The sequence below is a fragment of the Gorilla gorilla genome, chromosome 1 (genome assembly GCF_029281585.2).
Source record: "Gorilla gorilla gorilla isolate KB3781 chromosome 1, NHGRI_mGorGor1-v2.1_pri, whole genome shotgun sequence".
NCBI lineage: Eukaryota > Metazoa > Chordata > Mammalia > Primates > Hominidae > Gorilla > Gorilla gorilla.
The window spans coordinates 186,083,033-186,110,744 of record NC_073224.2 but is presented as its reverse complement, the minus strand read 5'-3'; the positions used below and the strand labels follow the sequence as shown (position 1 = coordinate 186,110,744).

Below are 27,712 nucleotides of genomic sequence, written 5' to 3'. Positions count from 1 at the left end.
ATGAAATGGGTTCTTTTTTTTGTTTTTTTGAGATGAAGTCTCGCTCTGTCACCCAGGCTGGAGTGCAGTGGCGCAATCTCAGTTCCCTGCAATCTCCACCTCCTAGGCTCAAGCGATTCTCACACCTCAGCCTCCCTGGTAGCTGAGACTACAAGCACGTGCCACCATACCTGGCTGATTTTTTTATATTTTTGGTAAAGACAGGGTTTAACCATGTTGCCCAGGCTGATCTCGAACTCCTGAGTTCAAGCCATCTGCCTGCAACTTCCTCCCAAAGTGCTGGGATTATAGGCGAGAGCCACCATGCCTGGCCTGAAGTGGGTTCTTAATAATAACCATAATAGCTCCCTGCTTCACTGCTCAACCTGCCCTGCTCCTATTCCTTAGAGAAATGAGAAAGGCAATGCCTCCTCTCCTGCCTCCTTCTCCTCACCAACTTCTCAGCCAGGTACGTGAGGGGAAGAACTTCAGAAGAGAGACGGGAGATGCCAGTGAGGGACGAGAGATGCCAGTGAGAGCTGGTCACAATGAAAAGGATCTTCTTCAGCAGACAGAAAAGTCCCAGAAGAGTCACGGCAGCATTTTAAGGGATCAACTCAGAGATTCCAAGTGCCAGAAATTAATAGTGTCATTCTGCCATGAGTCAAACCAACAGGCCCGCCTCGAGGGCTTAAAGCTTACGCACATGTAAAGTGCATGTAAACTAGGTTTGTGTTTCACAACTTGGCACTTTTTATGAAACTTGTTTAATGATAAGGCATTGGGATTTCATTAATCTAATGAAATTCTAATCAGATTAATGCATTTAATGAGACATGGTTATCTACACAAAAATGTTAAAGATCAAATGATGCCAAAGAAACATTTACTCCTAAAATTGCAAAACCTGACCAAGGGTCTGGAAACCTGCCATGTGGACTAAGACACCTTCCCATGGCCATGTCCTTTCCTTTATTAGGGACCTTAACATTCTTGGACTCTGATTTTTTTTCAAAACCTGCAACAGGGCTTGTTAAGGCCGTGGACAGCAAATTTTGTGCACAGTGTGTACAGAAGACACAAAACCATGTCTCCTTAGGATCAAAGGAAAGGGACCTAATTTATGGGCATTTACAGGACAAGTTCCATGTTAAGTGCTTTATAGATATCATTTTATTTGCCTCTCAGAACAATCTTGTGGCAGGAAATATACCCATGTCACAGATTAAGAAATTAAGATTCAGAGAGGAACAATAACATCTCCAAGTTCACACAGCCAATGAGTGACAGAGCTGGTCTTCAATCTGGGCTTACCTGACTCAAAAGCACATGCTCTCTCCCTAAAAAGACACCTACATATGAACTCAAACACTATTTTAAATGTTGTTCACCTTAAAAGTAACTTCACTTTCCCATATCTGACTTCATTTTCAAGCTTTCTACCTTCAAATTTAAAACTTTTAATTTCTACCTTTAAACTTTAAACTTTCTACCTTTAAATAAAACTTTAAATTTCAAAAATCTTTCTAGGTATGTGCAGAAAATCAGTAAAGACATCCAAAAACAGAATCCCCCACCCCAGCTCCCTAACTCTATATAGTCAGCCCTCCACATCCACAGGCTCAGCATGCTCAGGCTCAACCAACCACAATGAAAAATATTCTTTAAAAAGATGTAAGTTAAAAAAACCAATATGACAATAAAAATAATACACATTTTAAAATACAGTATAATAACTATTTACATAGCATTTACATTGCACTAGGTATTATGAGTAATCTGGAAATGATGTAAAGCACATAGGAGGATGTCTGTACACCATTTTTATATAGAGAACTTGAGCATCCATGCTTTGGTATCCATAGAGGGTCCTGGAACCAACCACACCCCCACAACCCCCATACCGAGGAACAAATGTATACAGACACTCATCCACACCTATTTCCTCTGGTCAGACCCCAAATTCTCATCAGATTACTGAAATTAGGCAAAACCAAAGACTAAAGCCAAATTCTCATAATTTCACCACTTCCCACGTAGGTGAGTCTACTTAAAATGAAATTTTATTTCATAGAATCAATTTTTTTTTCTTTTGAGACAGGGTCTCCCTCGGTCACCCAGGCCGGAGTACAGTGGTATGATCTCAGCTCATTGCAACCTCCACCTCCTGGGCTCAAGCGATCCTCTCACCTCAGCCTCCCAAGTACCAGCTACTTATGATGCTGAGGTGGGAGGATCGTTTAAGCCACGATGCCCAGCTAATTTTTGTATTTTTAGTAGAGACGGGGTTTCACCATGTTGCCCAGGCTGGTCTTGAGCTCCCGAGCTCGAGATCCGCCCACTTGGGCCTCCCAAAGTATTGGGATTATGGGCGTGAGCCAACGTGCCCAGCCCATGGACTCAATTTTAAAAGAACTGTTGTGTCTAACAGTTTGAGGTCTTTTAGCATTTGGATATAAAACACACCAAAAGAATATACGAATGAACCCATACCAAGCAGCCCACAGAAAGCAGCATATGGAGCAACACAATTGTCACAATTGTGGCCAATGCAACGCGTCGGTTATCCTCACGAACAGCTGGCCAAAATGTCATTGCCAAGAGAGATCCTGAGATGCCCAGGGCAATCATGACTAGAATCCAGCGAACAGCTTTCTGGGGGATAATCCACAGTATCTGAAAGAAGAGAAAAGGAGGAGCGGGGAGTTCTTGGGAGGCATTTGTTCATTCCAGGCACATATGTTTACAAAGGCCCCTGAGCCAATCAGCAGCTGGGCCCCCATTGCCACTCTGGTTTTTCAGTACAGGCTGGAGGAACCCCACCAGCATGTAGACTGAGGCATATGCTTTTATAACAAAGGGCCCAAGATCCAATTAAGGCACTAGGCTCCCCAGACCCCTTTCATGCTTAACTTCTAACTTCAAAGGAGATTTTTTCAGGAGAACATGAGTATTGCGCTGGAAATAATGATGGTAGGTCAAATTCTTGGTTGAAGTTTCTACCAAGAACAGAGCATCACTCAGAATCTACTCCCTAAGTATGGTACTTACTGCGGTGGGGATATAAATGAAGAGGGAATATCCATAGACACACACAATCTCCAGAAATGAATAGGAGACGATGTTCATAACTTTGCTGTTTCTCCACATGAGGAAACCCCAGAGTGCGAGAGGAACCAGCCAGGCATAGGCATAGATGATGGTAGCTGCTATGGACACTGAGGATGACAGGACACAAGTTTCAATCTCCATCATGCCTTTAGTAGACTATCAGAGCACTTCCAACACCTTATTGTACTTAAATGCTAACATATCAATTGACTTCAGTGGACCACGGAATCATGTCTTACTGGTCTGTAATCCCTGAGCTTGGTACAGTACCTAACACACAGTAGGCACTTTAGAAATGTTTGTTGAATTAATGAATCTTTACCATTCGTCTTTGTGGTGAGGATCAATAGTCTCTCATATGGTTTTTATAGTTCATTTAATAACTAACAACTAATATTATTAAACAACTGAACTATGCAACTGAATACTTCAGAGGGCCACACTGCAAATGTTCATATATAGTAGATATTTCAATCAAATAAAAACCAACTATCCCCTTGGAAGAACATGTTCTCTTCCTCGGTATAACAAGAGCTGACACTGACTTCTTTAGCAAATGTATTAAAATGCCTTGGGTAGAGATTAACTTGCTCTGCATGCTCTCTAGAGTTCCTCTGTCTCTGAAATTGGGAGATGCAGCTCACTGATTAACTGCTTGAAATATTCTCCAGTTTTACTTTCTTCCTTAAATAAATAATTCTGCCACTGTGGCAAAAATGCTATTGAGTGGCTCCTCAGAACAGCAACGTTCAGCATATTCCTGTACCTCTCTCCTCTTCCTCTAGTAGCAGCACGCCCTGGAGGATTCCCTTTCCCTCTTCTGGAGTGGAGGGTCATAAAGTTATAGGTAAGCCATGGCACCAACCCTTTCTACATGAAAATCAGTAGGTAATTCACTTAATGCATCTTGGCAAGAACAAAGACACCCCTAACAATTATAGTCAGACTCTGGTTAAGACATGAATGTCCAAAACATGTTTTAGCTCCCAGAACAGTTTTTTCACACTGGGAATTGCCTCGTTAGGCCAAATGTAATTCTGCTGATGTACTGCCTTTTTCTTGGATAACTAAGGGAAGAGGAGGAAATTACTCCCATGGCTATAGCTGTCACTTATTGATCAACTACTGGGCATCAGGTATTACACTCGGTGCTTTATTGAGAGGCAATGTGGAATAATGGTCAAGGGCACAGACTCTGTATGCAGACTCCATGGGTTCTAGTCCTAGGAAAAGAAACTCTTGGGGGTAAGTTACTTAACCTTCCTGTCTCAGTTTCCTCATCTATAAAATGGGAAGAAAAATAATATACTACCTTCTAAGATTAATAGGAGAATTAAATGAATAAAAGCAGGTAAGAACTGTTCTAAGTAGAAGAGTGACTGATCAATAATAAATGCTCAATCAAGAATTAGTTTTTATATTGTTAACTAATATGCAGCTACATTTATTTCATACAATCTATATCGTCATTTTAGAGATGAGGAAAAGGGGTCAGAGAAGCTAAGTTGTTTGGTCAAGGTCACATAATTAACAAGTTAGTAGAAGCAAGATCTCATCTCAGATGTGACTCATACTTTTTACATAAAACGGAAAAATGTTTATTGATAGGGCCAATGACTACTTTACCAGTATATATATCACATCACTTCCTGATACTGGGATGCCCAGCCAAAGAGGATAAGAACAGGTAAAGACTCTCCTGAGTTTCCAGATCCCCAGGCAAAGTGGTTCACTCCTTCTTCTATGTCAATATACCTACACTTATCTCTGATATAGAGGTTAATATGTACTGTTTACAGCAATAGTCATTTACTAGATTTCTAACCACTGAACTACTTGAAGGCAGGATCTATATCTCATGGTTAATATTTACTGAATTAAACTCAAATCAAGGTTTGATAGAGTTGGGATTGAATCCAAGTCTGACTCCATGATGGACAAGAAGGGAAAGTGGGCATGGAAGGTAGAGGGGAAGAAAAGAAGGAAGGATACATGGATACATTCTCTCTCTCTCTCTCTCTCACACACACACACACATACACACACAGGCAAATACATATCTTTCTATGCACATACAGTGAACTAGTTGAAGGCAGGGTTTCTATCTCATGGTTAACATTTATTGCATTAAACTCAAACCAAAGTTACTGGATAAATAATGGGATTGAATATATGTGCACATATTTGTGTGTGTGTGTGTGTGTGTGTGTGTGTAGTAATAGTTAATGTTTATTGAACTCTTTTTGGTACAAACCACTATTCTAAGCTTTTTATATATATTAACTCTTTATTTTTACAATAGTCCTGTAAGATAAATATTATTATTTCCATTTCACCAATGAAGAATCTGAGGCTCAGACATAAAATAGCTTGCCCAACAGAGCAGAAGCTAGTGAGTGGTGGAGCTGGAACTGAAGCTAGCGGTCTAGTTCCAGAACTGGTGCTCTTATCCAGGCTACTTACAGCCTCTCGACAGCAGAGCAGGCAGGGAGAGAGCGAGGGAACTGAGAAAGTGGTACAGGCCAATCTCCGACAAAGCCAAACTTCCTCATTTGGGGGCAGCTGTCACCTGCAAGTCTCTAAAAGCTGTTTTGTTTTTTCTTCTAAATACCCAATACTGACATAAGAAAGGACGTTTTAAAACAAGAATGTCATTCACAAGCCCATCCCTAGGACACATTCATTTCTGCATTTTCCCTTCCAGGCTTTGATCATTTGCATACTTCTTTCTCCCCGCTTTTTTTTTTTTTTTTTTTTGAGACAGAGTCTCTCTCTGTTGCCCAGGCTAGAGTGCAGCGGCGTGATCTCGGCTCACTGCAACCTCCGCCTCCTGGGTTCAACCAATTCTCCTGCCTCAGCCTCCTGATTACAGGCGTGCGCCACCATGCCTGGATAATTTTTTATTTTTAGTAGAGACGGGTTTCACCATGTTGGTCAGACTGGTCTCGAACTCCTGACTTTGTGATCCACCCACCTTGGCCTCCCAAAGTGCTGGGATTACAGGCTTGAGCCACCGCACCGGGTCTCTTTTTTTTTTTTTTTTTTTTTTGAGGCAGTGACTCGCTCTGTCACCCAGGCTGGAGTGCAGTGGTACGATCACAGCTCACTACAGCCTCAATCTCTGGGCTCAAGTGATCCTCCCAACTCAGCCTCCTGAGTAGCTGGGACTACAGGCATGCACCACCATACCCAGTAACTTTTTTTTAGTTTTTAGTTTTAGAGACAAGGTCTCACTATGTTGCCCAGGCTGATCTCAAACTCCTCAGCTCAAGCAATCCTCCCACCTTGGCCTCCCAAAGTGCTGGGATGACAGGCATGAGCAACCATGTCCAGCCCAGATTTCTCTTCAGCAAAGTTGCTAACAGAATAGGCACCAGTTTGGAATAAGTTATGAATTTTCCACATAGCTCTAGGTGCTTTGTGACTGGCAATTGCAGATGACCCCAGCTAGTTGAGCCATCACAGCCTAAAACAATGTTTCCATTGTCTCCAAAATGTGGATAATACAAATAATGCCACACAGGAGACCTTCACGCACACCTTTAAATTATTTTGTACACTTGTCTTAGAATACATTCCAGCTGTGGCCAGGTGTGATGGCTCACACCTGTAATCCTACCTAGCATCTTGGGAGGCCGAGATGGGAGAATCACTTGAGCCCAAGAGTTTGAGATCAGCCTGGGCAACACAGGGAGACCTATCTCTATAAAAAAATAGAAAAATTAGCCAGGTATGGTGTTGCATGCCTATGGTCCCAGCTACTCAGGAGGCTGAGGTGGGAGGATTACTTGAGCCCAGAGAGGTGCAGGCTGCAGTGAGCTGTGATCGTACCACTGCACTCCAGCCTGGGTGACAGAGCGAGTCACGGTCTCAAAAAAAAAAAAAAAAAAAAAGGAATAAATTGCAGTTGCTATTCGGCCTTGATTTACAGCTTTCCCAAAGATTATGTGGACTCATAACATTGTGAATGTACTTAATGCCATTGAATTACACATTTAAATGGTAAATTTTATGTAATATATATTTTACCACTGTAAGAAGAAAAAGATTATGTGGATTTATATAGATGGGTGGTAAACTCATCTCCACATTTGAGTAGATACATTGAACCCTAAAACACAAAAGCAGGGCTGCAGCATCTAGAGATGGGGCCCAGGAGCTCAGTGGGTAAAAAGAACTCAAAGCTAGAAACTGACAGCATTCCAAATGAGTCAAGCTATTCACCAACCTTTTCGGAATTCGGGCACATAATGGTACGTCTTCTCTCCCAGATGGATCAAGAAGTTGGAAAGATTCCCACTAATTGCTATGGCAAAGACCAATGTGGCACATATCCAAAAGGGGCCTGCAAAGGAAACAAGAAAATTCAGAAACAAGAAAATGAAGCATAAGCCTTTAGATTCTTACAGAATTTCTTATCTTCCTCTTGTATTCATGTTAGCAAAAGAAAATGAATTTTCTAGATGGGATCAACACTTGCTGAAGGGAAATTTTTTTTTCAAAGGTCAAACACACATCTCAGTAATTAGCTGCCTTAAAGAAGGTGGGGTGTTGGTACTCCAATCCAAAGGCCAAAACGCCTTCCACAATTAGGTGAATGAAGACACTGATTTCTGTATAGCTTCTTTTGTTGGAGGATCACCACCGACAAAGAAAAATTCACAGGCTTTTTATTAAACCTTCCACCAGAATACATGAAGTAAAGATTACTTCGCTTATCTAAGTGCCAAATGTTAGCATCACAGAAAAAGAAGTTAAATCAGACAGAGCTTGTGCAGCATACAGAAAGAGCAGGGCAAGCAGAACACATGAGGGCAGAGTTGATTAAACCTACCAATTCACCACGGTTGTGTTGAGTGTGAGTGTGTGTGTGTATGCTTAAGGCTTTTTCTTTTTTTTTTTTTAATGAAAAAGTAATACAATGCACTATATACACCTACTGTCTACCCACAAAAATTAAAATTAAAAATTAAAAAAAGTAATATATGTATATGGTTCAGTGTTTCAAAAGGTACAAAGGGAATATGGAGAACAGCAAGATCCACTCCCTCTCTGTGCCCCGGCTGTCTATCTTTCCTCCCTAAAGCTCACCAAAGTAAGCAGTTTCTGATGAAACCTGCCAGGAATATTCCACTCATGTATATAAGCAAATGCATGTGTATATGTGCATATTTTATACAGATGATAACATACATATATGTCCTCCTGTGTACCCTTCTATTTTCACCTTAATATAGCCTGGAGAGTCTATCACAGCTACTCATAAAAATCAGCTTGTTCTTTTTCAATGGTTTTAAGATATACCACTGAGCAGATGAGTGGACCATGCTTTACAAACCTCTTTCATTATTTGCACGATTTTGTGAACACTATCCTTGTCTCTCCCCATCTAGAAAAAGTACTATGTAGAACAAATACAATCTTTAGATTGAGAGATTTTAATAAATTGTATGAATTTCATTTTTCAATTTCACTAATATTTTGCAACACCCTTTGGGATAATTTCAGGTACCTTGACACGTCACAAAATTACGAACGTTACTGTCATAGGGGAGACGACTAGCAGAAACAGATTAGTACTTTTCAAAGGCAAGCACTGGCTCCTGAAGGTGGGAAAAGGAACACAAGCAATCAAATGGGTATGCTTCAAAAAGTCACCAATATTAGCTCTCCACAAACTGCCTCTTTACTCACTAGACTGAAAGCTCTCTGCTGTAGACAAGGACTAAATCTCACGGTATTATTCTGAGTGCCCACACATAAGAGTGGCAAAAAAAACCCAACAACAAACAAAAAACCCCACAAAGCCCCTATAGCCAAAAAGCTTTACTGAATGAATAAAACTGACCATGTGTTATAGATGAGCTGAGACCATCCAAGGGTATGACCACAAGTGGCCAAAATATTAACTTACAATACCCAAATAACTAGAAAACCAAGAATATTATGTCCTCTCAGTCATTATTTACTAAGTTCCCACTACCCTCTGCTGGGGACACGATGATGTGCAACAGAGACACAGTCACTGCCTCTAGTGCACCCATGCACTCCGGGGAGACGATCAATAAAATATCTAATCTCAGAGGGTAGTACAGGGTGCCTATGGGAGCATATAGGGAAGGTGGAAAACCTAGAGAAAGGGATGTGTAAGCTGGGATCTAAAGAAGAACAGGAGTTCACCAAGTAAGGACAGAAGAGAAGAGAGGTCCATGAAGAGGGAATAGCAAGAGCAGAGACTGAAGTAAGAGGTACCAGTTCGAGGCCAAGCTTCAGGTCAGGAGTAGCCAGAGATTGAAGAGATGGGCCAGAGTCAGATCATGAAGGGTCTTAGAAGCCCTGTTGAGTTAGGAATTTATCTTAAGGGCAACAGGAAGCCTGTGAATTGGGCCTGGTGGCATAAGCCTGTAGTCCCAGCTACTCAGGACACTGAGGTGAGAGGGTCACTTGAGGCTAGGAGTTTGAGGCAGCAGGGAGCTATGATCATGCCTCTGAATAGCTACCGCACTCCAGCCTTGGCAACACAGCAAGACCTCATCTCGAAAAAAAAAAAAAAGTGGGGGCGGGGGAGAATGCGGTGGCTCACACCTATAATCCCAGCACTTTGGGAGGCTGAGGCAGGCAGATCACTTGAGCTCAGGAGTTCAAGACCAGCCTGGGCAACATGATAAAACCCTTTCGCTAAAATATTAATTAACTTTTTTAAAGGCAGGCTGGTATGGGAAGATATGTATACTAATGTGAAGACTTATCTAGCATTCTCTAGCTGCCCCATGCTCTACGCTACCTAACAACTCTGGCATGGGAACAGCTGGAGAAACAATATTTTCAGGTGGCCTGAAAGGTCCAACACCTGCCCACCCACTACCTCTATGTGGCCCAATGCTCATCCTTGGACACAAGCAAGAAAACTTTCCCAGCCCTTAGCATTTTTGTCCCTCTCCTATTATCATCCCTCTCCCCTGTTTGCAACCCTTCACTGAACCTCCACTGCTTAAGGACAAAAATCCTAATTCCTGAGGCTGATATAAAAGGCCCCAGGATCTGGGCTCTGTAACTTCTCCAGCTACCCCCAGTGGAAGGCTGGACTCCAGAGACATACGACACCCACTCATCCCAGGACCTGCCATGTTGCTTCATACTGCCTTCTCCCTGTTTCCTGCCAAATTCCTACTCTTATTATGGGTTGGGGGTGGGAGAGAGCCTTAATTTAGGTTGTATTTATAATTAAAATTTCATATTATGCATTTTTATGAAATATTTCTAACATACAGAAAAGCACAAAGAATAACACAAACACTGGTTACCTAGCATGTCACTTTTAAAAAATATTTTTAGGCCGGGCATGGTGGTTCACACCTATAATCCCAGCACTTTGGGAGGCTGAGGCAGGCAGACCATTTGAGGTTAGGAGTTTGAGACCAGCCTGGCCAACATGGTAAAACTCCGTCTCTACTAAAAATACAAAAATTAGCTGGGCGTGGTGGCACATGCCTGTAGTCCCAGCTACTCAGGAAGGCTGAGGCAGGAGAATCACTTGAACCCAGGACGCAGAGGTTGCAGTGAGCCAAGATTGCGCCTTTGCACTCCAGCCTGGGTGACAGAGTGAGACTCTGTCTCAAAAAATATATATATATTTTTAATGGTATCATACTATTCATATCCTTCCCCAACATGCTTTTTAAAATCATTGTGCTAAGATTTATCTATATTTATGCTTTTAGCTCCCGTTCATTTTTTTAACTACAGAATTCCATGTATGAATATAGTAGCACAATGTATCCATTCTCCTGCTGATGGATATCTTGGTTGTTTCTAAATATTTGCTATTACAAGCAACACTGCTACAGTGAATAATATTCTTCTATATGTTGTCCCATATATATGTGAATTCCTCTAAAATTATCTACCTAGGAGTGACACTGCTGAATTATAGGGTATAAGCATCTTCAAACTGCTCCAATTTGTGTACCAGTTACATACCCACCAGTTACATACCTACCATACAAAAGTTTCCACTGCTCCATATCCTTGGCCACACTTAATATCAATGTTCATGAAATCTGACTTAGAGTATGTCACTCCTGGCTTGGTGCAGTGGCTCATGCCTGTAAGGTCAGCACTTTGGGAGGGTAAGGCAGGAGGATTGCTTGAGGCCAGGAGTTTGAGGCCAGCCTGGACAACATAGTGAGACCCTGTCTCTACAAAAAATACAAACATTAGCCAGGCATGGTGGCACACGCCTGTAGTCCCAGATACTCGTGAAGATGAGGTGGGGGAGGATGGCTTGAGCCCAGGATTTTGAGGCTGCAGTGAGCCATTATCGAGCCACTGCACTCCAGCCTGGGCAACAGAGCAAGACCCAGTCTCAAAAAACAAAAAAGTATGTTACTCGTCTGTCGAAACTCTCCAATGGCTTTGCATTCAAGCAAATGCCAAAGTCCTCACTGTGACTTATGAGACCTTACCTGTCCCTCCACACTGTCTCTCTCACCTCATCTCCTTCTAGGTCCCCATGTTCACTCTCATCCAGTCGCAATAGCCTCTTGTGGTTCTTTGAATGTACTAGGCTAGCTCTTGGCTTAGGGCCTTTGCACTTGCTGATCTTTCTGTTTCAAGTGCTCTTCCCTTAGATATCTACATAAATCACTCCCAGTTACTTCAGGTCATTACTCAAAATTCACCTTTTTAAATTTTCAAATTCACCCATTTATACAAACACTTCATGTCCTTCTTCTCTCTGCTATTAAATTTTCACCTAAGTATTCATTACTAGAAAACTATATATTTTACTTTTCTTTGCTTATTGTTAAGCTCAGTAAATTACAAATTGCCTAAGGGTAGAGATTTTTATGTTTTCACTGCTGTATCTCCAGTACAATAGCAAGAGCTCAATGTTTGTTGAATGAATTGAATGAATAAATGAAGACAAGCCAAACTGTATATGTTTACTAAAATAATGAGCATAAATAATCTTATTTTACTTTTTATTTCTCTGGTTGCAGGTGGGGCTAAGCATCTTTTCATATATTTATTGGCAATTTTTTCCCCAGAGTTGCTTGGTTTATTCTTCTAATTTGTGGGAGTTCAACATATATTCTTGTTTCTCACTGTTTGTTGGTTATATGCATTGGAAGTATGTCCCCTGGTCTGTGGTTTATTTTTTTACTTTACTTATGGTTTATTTTGTTGTGTAGAAATTTTAAATTTTAGGTGAAATGTAGTCAAAGTTATCAATCTTTTCCTTACCCTCTGTAAATTGTCATCTTTTTCTTAACTGCCTTCCTCTAACCTCCACCCTCTCGGATTAGGTTTTGTTGTGGGTGGAGGTTAGAAGAAGGCAGTTAAGAAAAAGTGCTATCAAACACTTCACCTATATTATACCTTCTTCTTTTAACCATGTCTATGAGCTAATGAGGCTACTAGTGTCACAGAAAAGAAGCAAGCCTTGGATTCAAGCCCTGGCTTTGTCATGAGCGGCAGTATAGCACAGTGATGAAGAAATGGATTATGAGCTACAGTGTTGATTTGAAAATTGAGCCCAGCACTTACTAGCTGTATAATCTTGGCAAGTTACTGGACCTCTGTGTGACTCAGTGTCCTCATCTATAAAATGGGGATAATAATAGTATCTCCCTCATAAAGTTGGATCTGGCATAAGGATTAAATGAGTTAATACAGGTACTGCCCTAATAATAGTGTCTGGCACATAATAAGCACTATATGTGTGTTTGCCATTATTATTGCTAACTCTGTAACTACGGGCAAGTTATCTCCTTAACCTCAGTTTTCTCTTTTGTAAGATAAGGAGGCTACCTTGGAGTATGGGAAATAAAATAGCATAAAATACTAAAATAGTGCTTATCTCCACGCTTGGCACTTATAAGGTATTCAACAGATGTTAGTGTTCTCTCTTCTTCCTCGTTGGGGCTAGGGACCACGGCCTTATCTTTAAATCCTCAGCCTCTAGCACAGAGTCTAGCATAAAATAAGGTGCTAAAAATTGTTTGAGCACCTGCTGTGTGCCAAGGCCTCTGCCAGGCACTAAAGACACTGAGGCACAGAGCCTGCCCCTCAGGATGTTCTCAGGCTACAAGTAAGAATGAATGAGACAGAGAAACCACCCTGACAACCCTCAGATGAAAAGCATGGGCCAGTGCAACGGTTTTCACACCAGGCTCCCTAGAGTCCATATTTAAAATCAACATATATGACTGCTTTACTATTTATCATTTCTGATTGAGCATATATATCAATGATCCTCACTGAGCATCAGCTTCCTCATTTGAAAAGTGGGGATACTTTGCAAGGGTTGTTGCAAGACACAGTCTTTGGTACAGCACCTGGCACACGGACAGCACTCTCTTCCCCCCTCAAACACAGGCCACTGTTGGGGCCTTTTCCTCAGGAGTACTGGGTGGACCTCTGAGTTTTTCTCAGACAGCATTAAGGTCAGGGATGACAACCATCCCCGGCCCAATCCTGTTTCAGACTTCCACTGCTGGTGACCAAATCCTAAAAGGAGCCAGCTCATCTGAGGGCAGAGCTGGAACTCAGCATATCAGTGAAAAAGTGTGAGAATACCTTCTCCTCCAACATCAAATGGTCCAATCTCCACCTAGTCAAAGTGACTAAATTTGTCTCAAGTTGTAAAGTCATTTGAAGAATTTTTAAAAATCATTCTTTTTATTTTTATTTTTTAGTAGAGATAGGGTCTCCTTATGCTGCCCAGGCTGGTCTCAAACTCCTTGGGCTCAAGCAATCCTCCTGCCTCGGCCTCCCAAAGTGTTGGGATTACAGGCAGCAGCCACTGTGCCAACCCAGCCTTTAGTAGAGACAGGGTCTTGCTATGTTGCCCAGACTGGTCTCAAACTCCTAGCCTCTGGCAATCCTCCCATCTTAGCCTTCCAAAGTGCTGGGATTATAGGCATGAGCCACTGCGCCCAGCCCCATTTAAAGACCTTTGAAGGATATACTAGTACTTGTAATGATGACGTGGCACTAATATAACACATAATTGTATTCCTCCAAAATTACTTGCAAGGGTTGCTACTGAAGTTCAGAAAAGTCTAACAAAACATGGCATGCCCCACCAATAGTGCAGTTCTCCACGTTTCCAGGCAACCCTCACACTCACCCAAGTTCAACTGAAATACAGTAAACAAATCAGTACTAAACATACCATAGAGATCTGGATTGCTGCGGATATATAACCTCACAAAGTTTTTCCCGGGTATTGGCAAAAGAGATCCTTTAATTCTGTCAAAGACCTGGAAAACATCATAGCAGTAATTCTACTGAAGTTTTTTAAGTTTAATAAATTCAACTACTACAAAATTGAAACTCAGTCATTAGAGCTTTTATGATAGCATTTTCAAATGCTAATAACCCTTTACTTTTGTAAGACCATTTTCAGTATATAAAGGCTTTCACATTATTTGGTTGTTCAACCATTAAAGAAACAAGTCTCCTTTACACGTAAAAGGAAAGGTGAAATTGGTTTCCAAACCTGGTAGGTGTCCACATCAAAGAATGTTTGGTAGTATTCAAATGTCCAGAAGGGGGAGCTTTTCTTCTGTCCAGCAAGTAACTGTCAGAAATAAAATAAAACATAATGAACACATAAGCAATTTCTTAATTCCAGCTGCGTGGGGTGCAGGAGGGATCTGATCTAATGGAAAATCAAAACGTTTGAAACAATAGGCTCTTCCACATTCAATAACCAACTCTGAAATACCCAATTCACAACTCTCAGCCTGATTAGAAAAACAAGCATTGGTTTTGAAGTCACACCAAAAGGGTTCAAATCCTGGCCCCTCCACTGAGGGGAGCTTTGGCAAATCACTAGACTCCTGTTGGGCTTAGTTCCCTTATCTAGATTCAATAGTATATAGAATTATGTACAATAATAAATACATATACACACATACAACACATACAGAAGGCAGTCAGTGTAAATATCTTTTCACTTTTTTTTTTTGAGATGGCGTCTCACTCTCTTTCCCAAGCTATAGTGCAGTAGTGCAATCATAGCTCACTGCAGCCTTGAACTCCTGGGCTCAAACAATCTTCCCACCTCAGCTTCCCAAGCAGCTGGGACTACACGCGTACACCACTATGCCCAGCTAATTGTTTAATTTTTGTAGAGACAGAGTCTCATTATTTTGCCCAGGCTGGTCTCAAACTCTTGGGCTCAAGTGATACTCCCGCCTCAGCCTCCCAAAGCACGGGGATTACAAGCATGAGCCACTGCATCCAGCAGTGTAAATATCTCTTCCTTCCCCATCCATCCACAATCCTCCCTACTATTGCCACCTGAATTCTCAAAAATCTGATATATTGACTCACTCTAAAGTACTAAAAATATTACTACTCTGACAAAAAAAAAAAAATCCAATTGAGAAGAGGCACCTGAGGAGGGCCATACCTATCCCAACAACACAGCTCTTTGGTGGCAGAATGCAGGCCCAATGCCAGGAATTGTGCCTGTCATCTTCAGGTATCTGAAGGGAATTCATACAGCAAAAAGTACAGGTGAACACTGAGCTGCTTTGCAGGACAAGGGCAGGTGCTATAGGCAGATATTTTTTGTTCATTATAAAGGAAAACGGATGGCCGATTAGAAGTAGCTGTGGTCTGCAGCACTCACAGAGAGGAGTGAAAGCGGTGAATGAATTCAGCACCTTCAACTGAAATACCCAGGTTCTTGCATTGGGACTGACTAGGCAAGTAGCTCGACCCACGGAGAATGAAGAAAAGCAGGCTGGGGCGATGTCTCACTCAGGAGCAGCACGGAGACAAAGGAACACCCATCCCCAACCAAGGAAAGCATTCCCCTTGAAAACCAGCACAAGACATGGATGCCCTCTCTTATCACTCCTATTCAATAGTATTAGAAGTTCTGGCCAGGGCAATCAGCGAAGAGAAACAAATAAAGGGTATTCAAATAGGAAGAGGGTATTCAAATAGGAAGAGAGTAAGTCAAATCATCTTTGTTTGCAAGATGACATATTTCTATATCTAAAAAACCCCATCATCTCAGCCCAAAAGCTTCTTAAGCTGGTAAGCAACTTCAGCAAAGTCTCAGGATACAAAATCAATGTGCAAAAATTGCTAGTATTCCTATACACCGACAACAGGCAAGCAGAGGGCCAAATTATGAATGAACTCTCGTTCTTTTGTATGAATGAACTGCTACAAAAAGAATAAAATACCTAGGAACAAGGGAAGTAAAGGACCTCTTCAAAGAAAACTATAAACTACTGCTCAAAGAAATAAGAGAGGACACAAACAAATGGAAAAACATTCCATGCTCATAGTTAGGAAGAATCAATATTGTGCAAATGGCATACTGCCCAAAGTAATTTATAGATTCAATGCCACTCCCAGTAAACTACCATTGACATTCTTCACGGAATTAGAAAAAAACTATTTTAAAATTCACATGGAATCAAAAGAGAGCCCAAATAGTCAAGACAATCCTAAGCAAAAAGAACAAAGCTGGAGGCATCATGCTACCTGACTTCAAACTAAACTACAAGTCTACAGTAACCAAAACAGCATGGTACTGGTACAAGAACAGACACATAGACCAATGAAACAGAATAGAGAACTCAGAAATAAGAATGCACGTCTACAACCATCTGATCTTCGAAAAACCTGACAAAAACAAGCAATGGGGAAAGGATTCCCTATTCAATAAATAGTGCTGGGAGAACTGGCTAGCCATATGCAGAAAACTGAAACTGGACCCCTTCCTTATACCATAAGCAAAAATTAACTCAAGGTGGATTAAAGACTTAAATGTAAAACACAAAACTAAAAAAACCCTAGAAGAGAATCTAGGGAATACTGGCTGGGCGCGGTGGCTCATGCCTGTAATCCCAGCACTTTGGGAGGCCAAGATGGGTGGATCACGAGGTAAGGAGTTCGAGACTAGCCTGGCCAATATGGTGAAACCCCGTCTCTACTAAAAATACAAAAATTAGTTGGGCATGGTGGCACGTGCCTGTAGTCCCAGCTGCTCGGAAGGCTGAGGCAGGAGAATCGCTTGAACCCAGGAGGCGGAGGTTGCAATGAGCCTCCAGCCTAGGCGACAAAGCAAGACTCCATCTCAAAAAAAAAAAAAAAGAAAAAGAAAAAGAAAGAAAATCTAGGGAATACCAATCAGGACATAGGCATGGGCAAAAATTTCATGATGAAAACACCAAAAGCAATTGCAACAAAAGCAAAAATTGACAAATGGGATCTAATTAAACTAAAGAGCTTCTGCACAGCAAAAGAAACTATCTTCAGAGTGAACAGACAACCTACAGAATGAGAGAAAATTTCTGCAATCTATCCATCTAACAAAGGTCTAATATCCAGAGTCTACAAAGTACTTAAGCAAATTTACAAGGAAAAAACAAACAACTCCATTAAAAAGTGGGCAAGGGACATGAACAGACACTTCTCAAAAGACATGCATGTGGCCAAAAAACATATGAAAGAAAGCTCAATATCTTGATTTGAGAAATGCAAATCAAAACCACAATGAGACACCATATCATACCAGTCAGAATGGTGATTATTAAAAAGTCAAGAAACAACAGATGCTAGGGAAGTTGCGGAGAAAAAGGAATGCTTTTATGTTGTTGGTGGGAGTGTAAATTAGTTCAACCATTGTGGAAGACAGTGTGGCGATTCCTCAAAGACCTAGAGGCAGAAATACTATTTGACCCAGCAATCCCATTACTGGGTATATACCCAAAGAAATATAAACCATTCTGTTATAAAGATACAAGCACATATATGTTCACTGCAGCACTATTCACAATAGCAAAGATACAGAATCAACCTAAATGCCCATCAATGATAGACTGGATAAAGAAAATATGGTATATATACAACCATGGAATACTACGCAGCCAGAAAAAGGAAGGAGATCATGTCCTTTGCAGGGTCATGGATGGAGTTGGAAGCCATTATCCTTAGCAAACTAACACAGGAACAGAAAACCAAACACCACATCTTCTCACTTATAAGTGGGAGCTGAATGGTGAGAACACATGGACACATGGGAGGGGGAGCATCAGGAAGAATAGCTAATGGATGCTGGGCTTAATACCTAGGTGATGGGGTGATCTGTGCAGCAAACCACTGTGGCACATGTTTACCTATGTAACAAACCTGTACCTCCTGCACATGACCCCTGAACTTAAAATAAAAGTTGAAGAAAAAAAATTAAAGAAAAACATTTTCACAATTAAAGTCGACAATGGCAGCAACTGCCTTACATGGTGGTAAACAGCCCATTCCTGGAGGTACTCAAGCAAGGGTTTTCAATCTTTCCTTTTTTTTTTTTTCTTTCTTCCGGAGACAGGGTCTCACTCTGTTGCCGAGGCTGGAGTGTAGTGGTGCAATCTCAGCTCACTGCAACCTCTACTTCCCAAACTCAAGCAATCCTCCCACCTTAGTTTCCCGAGTAGCTGGGGCTACAGGTGTACACCACCATACTCGGCTAATATTTTGTACTTTTTGTAGAGGTGGAGTTTCACCATGTTGCCCAGGCTGGTCTCGAACTCCTGGGCTCAAGTGATCTGCCCACCTCAGCCTCCCAAAATGCTGGGATTATACGCGTGAGCCACCACGCCTGGCTCCAAGTGTTATCTTTCCTACATAGCAAGGACAGCATCAATATCTCAGAAGAGAGGCTAAAACAGAGGGCCATGAAGGTTCTTTCCTACTCTAATATTAGAAAATATTGAGCATGGGAGTCCCACATTCCATAAGCTAGGATCTCTGCTCACTACCCCAGTGTTCCCCTCCACAAGTGTACTTACAGAAAATAATGGTCTGTTTGCCTGTTTCCCCCACCAAGGAAGAGGCCATGTGTCATTTACCTCTGAGCTGTCATTGCCTGACACTGTACCTGGCACACAGTAGACAGTGAATAAGCACATAAACAAGCTTTAAAAATTGTTTAAAAAATATCTCAAAGACAAGTTCAAACCTCAGTTTTGTCAGAGTCATCATTTCCCAGTAACTCATCATCTTCTTCTCTTCCTGAGCCTCTTGGGGATCCTGGCTGATGTTTTGGGGTTTCACCAGGATCCTCAATGTTTACTGTGGTGGCATCTGGGTTTGCTGTCAGAGAAGTGGCTGCATTGCCAAATTCTGAAATCAATTAGAGCACACGGGCCTCAGAAACCTTACCCACACTAGAAATGCTATACTTTGAATTTAAAGACAAGCTGTCACAACCTCAGCTTTGCTATAGACCCTACCTGATACAAAGGGCAAAAGCTTTGAAAAACAAAAAATCTCATCAGGAGATCAATCTGATATAGAAAAATGACTATGAAGACAACAGAATTTGGAGTCAGACCTAGATTTTGGTTCTGGCTCAGCTAGCCACTTACTAAATACACAAGCCTGAGTACGTAACTAAACCTCTCTAAACCTCACTGTTTTCATCTGTGTCATGGGGAGAATAACATTTATTTTAAATAATTTTGGGAGAACAAGGAATATAATCTAAGTCCTAAACTTTTCTTCTTTGATTCAAGTCCAAAAAATTTTAATGAAGGTTATTTTTTCCAGTAAGTCTACATAATCACTACAGAAAATATGGGAACAAAAATGAAAGTGGGATCAGCTGGGCACAGTGACTCACGCCTGTAATCCCAGCACTTTGGGAGGCCAAGGCAGGCGGATCACCTGAGGTCAGGAGTTCGACCAGCCTGGCCAACATGGTGAAATGCTGTCTCTACTAAAAATACAAAAATTAGCCAGGTGTAGTGGCACATGCCTTGTAATCCCGGTTACTCTGGAGGCTGAGACAGGAGAATCACTTGAACCCAGGAGGCAAAGGTTGCAGTGAGCCGAGATCACACCACTGCACTCCAGCCTGTGTGACAGAGTGAGACTATGTCTCAAAAAAAAAGGAAAAAAGAAAGTAGAAATCACAGGATAAAAACCACTGTTAGGCCAGGCATGGTGGCTCATGTCTATAATCCCAGCACTTTGGGAGGCCAAGGCAAGAGGACTGCTCGAGCCTCAGAGGTAGAGGCTGCAGTGAGCCGTGATCATACCACTGTACTCCAGCCTGGGCAACAGAGTAAGACTTTGTCTCAAAAAAAAAAAAAAACAAACCCAAAAAACAAAAAAACACTCTTAGTTCTACCACATAAAGGCAAACACTATTAACATTTTAGTATATTTCCTTTTCTTCACATAGTGAGATTCATGCCACTGATGATCATTCATTTATTCAACAAATATTTACTGCATGCCCACAATGTGCCAAGTACTGATCTAGAACATGATACTATAATTAATTTTGCATCCTGCTTTGTCAAGATTACGTAAAATTGGGGATTATACACAAAAATGATTTTTCATATAACAGTCTCTTAAAATGATCACTTATGTGACTGCATAATATTCCATCAATGAAGGTTTTCTTACAAATACAAAAGGAGTGTCTGTGTAGAAAAAGCTTTTTGGGGGGCAGCCTTAAGATGAACACCTATCAGTGTGATCACTAGGTCAACAGGGTGCAAACCATTTTCAAGGATCCTGAACCATGTTACCAAACTGCTTTCCAAAAGAACCTTACCTACTTGTGTCCACCAGCAGTGATTGAGACTTCCTGTCTCCGAATATCCTAACACACTTTATTTCAGCTGCTCTTGAATAAAATTCAGGGCAGCTCTGAACCTTCGAAGGCCAAAGGAAGAGTGCCAGCAGGGCACCATTATAACACTACAAGCAGGGCACCAGTCCTAGCAGTAGGACAACTGAGTTCACTCTCATTGCCTCTCAACTATATGAGCAGTTTTATGGAGAACACCAAAGTGACTGAAATTAATCAGGTAGCTAATATGCAACAATTACTGAAGCCTCAATTGGCAATGTTTGGGTAGTTTAAGCAACATGAGGTTCTGGAGTGAGATGGTCCTTTGTTCAAGGTAAGACTATTAATACTCAGTAGCTCCATGACCTTGAGCAAATTACTCCATGGCTCTGAGTCTCTGTTTCTTCAATTATAAAACATAGATAATACCTACCCCACAAAGAGATTTTGAGGATGATGAAATAATAACTATCATTACAGGTACCTCTTATTGATTGTACAGGGCAATGACATTTAAAAAGATAGTCACAACTTTGCTGGAGGGAATTAGACCAAGGAAGATATACTTAAGTCTCACAGTTAAAAAGCAGTAGTTAAAATAACTAGAAAAGTAAAACTGAAGCTGGGCGTGGTGGCACACACAAACTGGTGGTCCCAGCTACTTGGGACGCTGAGGCAGGAGAATCGCTTGAACCCAGGAGGCAGAGGTTGCAGTGAGCCGAGATCGCACCACTGCACTCCAGCCTGGCAACAGAGTGAGACTCTGTCTCACAAAAAAAGAAAGAAAAGTAAAGTATAACTGGGCTGGATGCAGTGGCTCACGCCTGTAATCCCAGCACTTTGGGACGCTGAGGCGAGCAGATCACTTGAGGTCAGGAGTTCGAGACCAGGCTGGCCAACATGGTAAAAACCCATCTCTACTAAAAACATAAAAATTAGCTAGGCATGTTGGTGGACACCTGTAATCCCAGCTACTTAGGAGGGTGAGGCACAAGAATCGCTTGAAATGGGAGGTGAAGGATGCAATGATCTGAGATCATGTCACTGCACTCCAGCCTGGGTGACAGAGCGAGACTCGGTCTCAAAAAAAAAAAAAAAAAAAAGAGAGAGAAAAAGAGTATAATTGGATTGTTCGTAATACAAAGGATAAATGCTTGAAGTGATGGACACCCTGTTTACCCTGATGCAATTACTACACATTACATGCCTGTATCAAAATATGAGTGTACCCTGTAAGTATATATACCTACTACATACCCATGAAAATTAAAAAATTTTTAAAAAGCAGTAGTTTACCAGGGGGAAGGAATGCCAGAAGGAGAAACAGACAGTACCACTTTAGAAGCACAAAGGTCAAAAAGGCCCCAAGGAGGGCGATAACTCCTCTAGTTATTGGGATCAGGAAAGGTTTCTTGGAGAAGATACCATATGAGAAGGATGGCCAGAGGTGCCGGGGATGGCATCTCACGCAAAGGGAAGGGGATGAGCAAGACCCAGAAGATGGAAAGTGTGCCCGTGATGGAGGGACAGTGACGGCATAGTTTGACTGGAGTGTGGGTTGCGTGTACCCCTAACATGACGACTCTTCACACAGTCTGCTCTGTGCTGGTTATTCTTGTCCATCTCAGCTCCTTGAGCATAAAACTGGTATGTGTCTTATTTCTGCCACCAACATTCTCTGCTTTTACATCCTGGCATATCCTAAGCTAGTTTCAGCCTCTGCTCCTTTCCTGAAACAATGCCTTTCACCTGAAGGCTTCTGACCTCTACTTTTTCATCCACTACTACCGTTCCTCCCCGGAGAAGCCTTTCATGACCCACCCCCCGCCACCCCACCCCCAGCATCCTGTGTGCTTTTCTAAAGACCCAAGTCCTTAACACAGTTGATAAAGCCCTGGGTGATTTGTCACCTGCCTCCTCCTAAGCCTCACCTTGTGTCAGCTTTCCCCACCATCTGTGATCTGGAACACAAGTATTCTCCCAATCCTTTAGGAAAAAAATTAAACTTCCTCACTCCACAGGGACTTTTGCAAGGGCCACTGTCTTTAAACTTTCTTGCACTGCACTCCTAGATAGGATGGCTGAGGAGGGTCTCTCTAATGAGGAGAGATTTGAACAGAGCAAAGGAGCAAGCCATAAGGCTATCTGAAGGGAGAATGTCCCACACAGAAAGATGGCACAAACATCCCAAGCTGTGAATGTACTTGGTGCATAGGAAGAACCGTGACAGCCCATGCGGCTTGGGCAGAGACAGAAAGGACGAGAGCAGCAGACGAAATCAGAGGGTTGGAGGCTGCATCATATAGGGGCCTCCTAAGCCACAGTAAGGGCTCTGGCTTTTTCGTTTTTGTGTTTGTTTGTTTGTTTGTTTGTTTATGTTTGAGATGGAGTCTCGCTCTGTCGCCCAGGCTGGAACGCAGTGGTGCGATCTCGGTTCACTGCAACCTCTGGGTTTGAGCAATTCTCCTGCCTCAGCCTCCAGAGTAGCTGGGACTACAGGCGTGCACCACCATGCCCAGCTAATTTTTGTATTTTTAGTGGAGACAGGGTTTCACCATGTTGGCCAGGCTGGTCTCAAACTCCTGACCTCAGGTGATCTGCCCTCCTCGGCCTCCCAAAGTGCTGGGATTACAGGTGTGAGCCACTGCGCCCAGCCTGGCTTTTTCTTCTAGTGAGACGGGAGCTACTGGAAGGTTCTGAAAGAATGACATGATCTGCTTGAGTTTTAGAAGGACTAGTCTGGCTGCAAAGTACAGACTGTAGAGGGATAAGGGAGGAAGCAGAAAGACCAGAAGGAAGGTAAAGGCTATAATTCAGAAAAAAGGTGACAGTGACCTTGAGCATGGTGAGAGTAGTGGTGGAGGTGGTCAGATGCTAGATGAATTTTGAAGACGAAGTTGACAGTATTTGCAAATTGAGGTGGATGTCTAGTACTTGCAAATGAAATAGATTTATCTTTAAACAGTGTATCTCTTCCTTAGATAACAGAGACAGCATAAGCTGTGATACCAGACTGGATGGGTTCAAATCCTGATTTTATCCCTTACTAACTGTGTGACCATTAGGCAAATTATTTTTCTGTGCCTCAGTCTCCTCATTAATAAAACAGGGGAATAAAGTAACTATTTCATAAAGTTGACATAAGGATTATCTGTACAGCATTTAGAACAGTGCCTGACATAGAGTAAATGTTAGGTAAGGTGTTAATAAAACAAGTAAGTGGGCCAGGCCTGGTGGTTCATGCCTGTAATCCCAGCACTTTGGAAGGCCAAGACGGGTGGATCACAAGGTCAGAAGTTCGAGACCAGCCTGGCCAATATGGTGAAGCCCTGTCTCTACTAAACATACAAAAATTAGCCGGGTGTGGTGACGGGCACCTGTAGTTCCAGCTACTCAGAAGGCTGAGGCAGGAGAATCGTCTGAACCCGGGAGGCAGAGGTTGCAGCAAGCCAAGACCGAGCCACTGCACTCCAGCCTGGGCAACAGAGCGAGACTCCGTCAAAAGAAACAAACGAACAAACAAACAAGTGTTCATCAATCCCTAGCCTAAGTCAGGCTCTGGGTTATGAGTTCTAATATCTCCTTGAACTTTTCCTCCAGCACTTTCATAGTTTGTAGGTATATATTTAAATGATCATTTAATAAATACATGTCCCCCTCACTAGACTGAGAGCTTCACAAGGAAACTATTTTGTTCACTCTTCTATCCCTGATAACTAGAACAATTGCCCGGTTCCTGGTCACAACCAGGAGATATTTACTGATTCAATGAGGGAATGATCTGATCACATTTCATCCTAATGATCTTTTTACATTTTTATCTACTCCACCAGTGGATAAACTTCTTCATCTTTTTATCTCCAGTATCTTGTACGGTTCTAAGCACAAAGTAAGTGCTCAATAAATGTTTTCTGAACTAAAGCAGGAACTGTGTAAGCATTTTCTGTAATCACTGTACTAAATTTATGATACTTGTTACCAATCTGAAGGGTTATCTGGCAAAAAAAAACAAAAACAAAAACAGCTGGTGTGGACAAACAGGAAACACCTGGATGTGGCCAACAGCCACCAAGATGTTTGAAATAATATCTTTCAATGTGTGAGGCAGTATAGGAATGAAAATACTTGCTGTGACTGTGGAAACAGTGATCATAAATATAAAGGTGGACACCCAACTGATATACCTTCAAACTGCAAGTCATCTACTGCTGCCATTCGGCCAGTGAGTCTTCTCCCAATTATGAGGAAGAAAATTTGCAGGGGTCTAAAAGAAAAAAATAGGTAAACGTAATAGGATGACAGTATAAAGTATCTGCAAACAAATCTTATGTATTAGAAATGGTATCACTTTCCCTTGCCTCCCTTTGCAGTGGGGTTTAATAGGTTTATATAAAGATAACCACTAAGCATCAGGTATTATTAAATATTAAAACTGTAACAAAGAAACTAACCCCGGGGATCCAAAGGTTCCAATTCAACCTTATTTGGTTGTGTATGTACCAGGAATGAATCTCAACTCACTGTGTGAATGTTTAGAGACCAGGTGCAGCCTAGAGATGTAACGATGAGGAAGGAGAGGCTGAGGTTTGAAAGAGGTGATGGGGACAGTGAAGAACAAAGGCAGTTCAGCCTAGCCAGTGGTTAAGGGCACAGGCTCTGGGGTCAGACAGAGCTGGGTTTGATTCCCGATTCTGCTGCTTCTCTGCTGTGTGCGCGCTCCTCGCGGCCTCAGTTTCCTCATCTGTAAAATGGGTGCATAACGATACCTAGTCACACAGTGCGGGGGTCATTAAATGGGAGTGCGTGTAAGGAGCCTAGAGCGGAGTCAGGCAATTAGTAGGCAATGGGGTGTCTGCGACCCTGCAGCCCGGGACACCGCGAAGCAGAGGCAGTGTTTCAGGGAGAGGAGCTGGGCCGCGGCGGCCCGGGCGGGCAGGAGATCCTGAACCCCCTTAGCGTCGTACTGGTCCCGCAAACTCGGCAGCCTCACCTCGCGGGGTTAGGCGTCCCCCGGGTCCCGAGAAGGCTCGGGCCTCAGTTGCTCCGCGCGGGTTTCGGTCCAGCCCAGTTGCCGGAAGCCGGAGATCCGGGGGGCGGAACCTCTCCGCCTCCTCCGGGAAGAGCCCCGCCTCCTTAAAGAGACAGCAGCTCCCAGAGACACCTGCGTGGGGCGGCGCGCAGAGCCCGCTCCCGCCCGCCCTTCTCCCGAGGGTGAGCCTCGAGTTCTTAAAGAGACAGGCGAAGGCGGAGTGGTGGGGTCGCTGAGTGTGACTACTTGGGCTGGCCTTGCTCCAGGGAACGTAGAAAATTCTCGAGTTTAGGGTTTTCTTACTGTGTGTTTATACCTCTTTTCCTAAGGAAATATAAAATTGGGTGATGAAAGACGATTGTGAAAGAAAAAAATAAGTCACCCGCGTCACCAGTCCCTCAGTTTCTTTTGGCCATAAAAATTTCACTGGTGAGAAAGTACATGATGAGTCAATTACATTCTGAATGAGTATCGAAAGCGCGATGTCTGTTCGTATGGGCACCCCCAGTAAGTGAGCACTTGGAAAGACTTTACATCTAATAATAGCCATATATAGTGTATTTTTTTCCCCAAGATTATCATGATCAGGCTTTGTACATGCAGGATCTCTAATTCTCAGAACAATCCTGCTATCTTGGGGTGATTATCCTCATTTTACAAAGAGAAAGCTGAGGCTTAGAGCATGTGCAGGGCACTTTTGGTTGAGTATGTACCAGGAATGAATCTCAGTTCATGAATTCAGCTGTGCTAGTATATCAGCCACCTCTTATGTCCCATTTCAGATCATCTTGGCCTCACCTGCTGCTTATTTCACCGCCACTCATCTTATTCCAGCGTCAGCAGATTTAACCTGAGTGAGCTTTGCCTCCAGTCTATGCCTCAGGCTTCTCACTTTCTGCTTCGAGGCTTGTTTCTTGATGCGATGGGGTCATGGGACCTTGCTGGAACCAATCAGCACCCAGACAGGTGCATCCCAGAAGTGTAGGGGTAGAGAGTTGTTAATGTCTTATGAGGCAAATCTCTGACCAATGGGGTCAACACTTGATGAATATATGCTTTTCCTGTTTTTCCCCCTCAGGCGCCCTTTCATATAGCTTTCAAACTACCTAGCAGGATTAAGCAACCAAATGCCTTTGGAAGTGACGCATTTGACAATGCATCTTCGAAATGGGTCTCCTTCCTTCCCTGATATACAAGCCCTGTACTTCACTCCTGGTGCTTGGATTCATACTTGCCAATAAACTACTCATATGAGGAAGCAATATGAAGGCATGTTGGTACCAAAAGTGGCCCCAGAAAATAAAACCTTAGGTTGGCATTTTCTAACTGAACTGTGCACCAGTCACATGGCAACAACAAATATATTGCTGGTGTTAAGGGGAGAGAGAAGGAGGGTGGTGGTGGTGGTGTGATAACACTTAGAATAGAATGGCATCACAATTACTAAGGTGTCTGTATGCAGTTGATTGGGATAAGGTGCAGGTAGAAGATAAGGTGCTGAGTTATCTAGTGGCTGTGGCACAGGAACATTAAGAGAACAATGGTAATTATAAGGACTACGGAATGGACTGGGTTTTCTTAACTCCATTGGAAACCTTGAAAATAAAATGACAGACTTAGAACAGCCAACTGTCAACTTGAGGCACTTAGTGAAAGCTAGAGAGCCTCTATGGCAGCTTTGAAGATTCTTATTCTTCTATAGCCTTGAGAAAGACTGGACTGAAAATCAGGCCCAAGATCTAATTGTAAGGGTGGCAAAGTTTCAACGAAGACTGAATGCACAGCCTCTGTAGGTCTCCTCCATCAAAGCTGGGGCATTGTCAGAAAATGAATGGGAACCTGAGAACTGGGATGAGGATATTTGGGTAGGAAAGCCTGAGACTTGACCATCCCTCGTTTCCAGTTTCCCTTGAATCTTTCAAGGGAAAGGTGGCTGTGGCAGAAGTAGTCCTTTCTCCCTTGTTAAAGGAAAGCAAAGT

General features: G+C 42.5%; 1 protein-coding gene across 9 annotated transcripts in view; it reads right to left on the bottom strand.

Annotated features, from left to right (window-relative positions):
- Nucleotides 1–25,833, bottom strand: part of YIPF1 (Yip1 domain family member 1) — a 43,112-nt gene extending 17,279 nt beyond the window's left edge. For 3 of the 9 annotated variants that reach the window (XR_002004152.4, XM_019018877.4, XM_004025833.5), the window contains exons 1-9: nucleotides 25,695–25,796; nucleotides 25,226–25,445; nucleotides 24,889–24,968; nucleotides 19,079–19,242; nucleotides 14,597–14,677; nucleotides 14,270–14,357; nucleotides 7,319–7,435; nucleotides 3,031–3,197; nucleotides 2,473–2,655 (exon numbers count right to left, since the gene is read on the bottom strand). Coding sequence is in view for 4 of the 9 variants with exons in the window: in XM_019018877.4 (XP_018874422.2) it covers nucleotides 2,473–2,655; nucleotides 3,031–3,197; nucleotides 7,319–7,435; nucleotides 14,270–14,357; nucleotides 14,597–14,677; nucleotides 19,079–19,242; nucleotides 24,889–24,919 (831 nt within the window). In the remaining 5 variants the exon portion in view is untranslated. Of the gene's footprint in view, nucleotides 1–2,472; nucleotides 2,656–3,030; nucleotides 3,198–7,318; nucleotides 7,436–14,269; nucleotides 14,358–14,596; nucleotides 14,678–19,078; nucleotides 19,243–24,888; nucleotides 24,969–25,225; nucleotides 25,446–25,694 lie in introns of all 9 variants that reach the window. The other 6 variants (XR_010130957.1, XM_063698481.1, XM_063698477.1 and 3 more) reach the window with 4 other exon arrangements.
- Nucleotides 25,834–27,712: the final 1,879 nt, after the last annotated feature.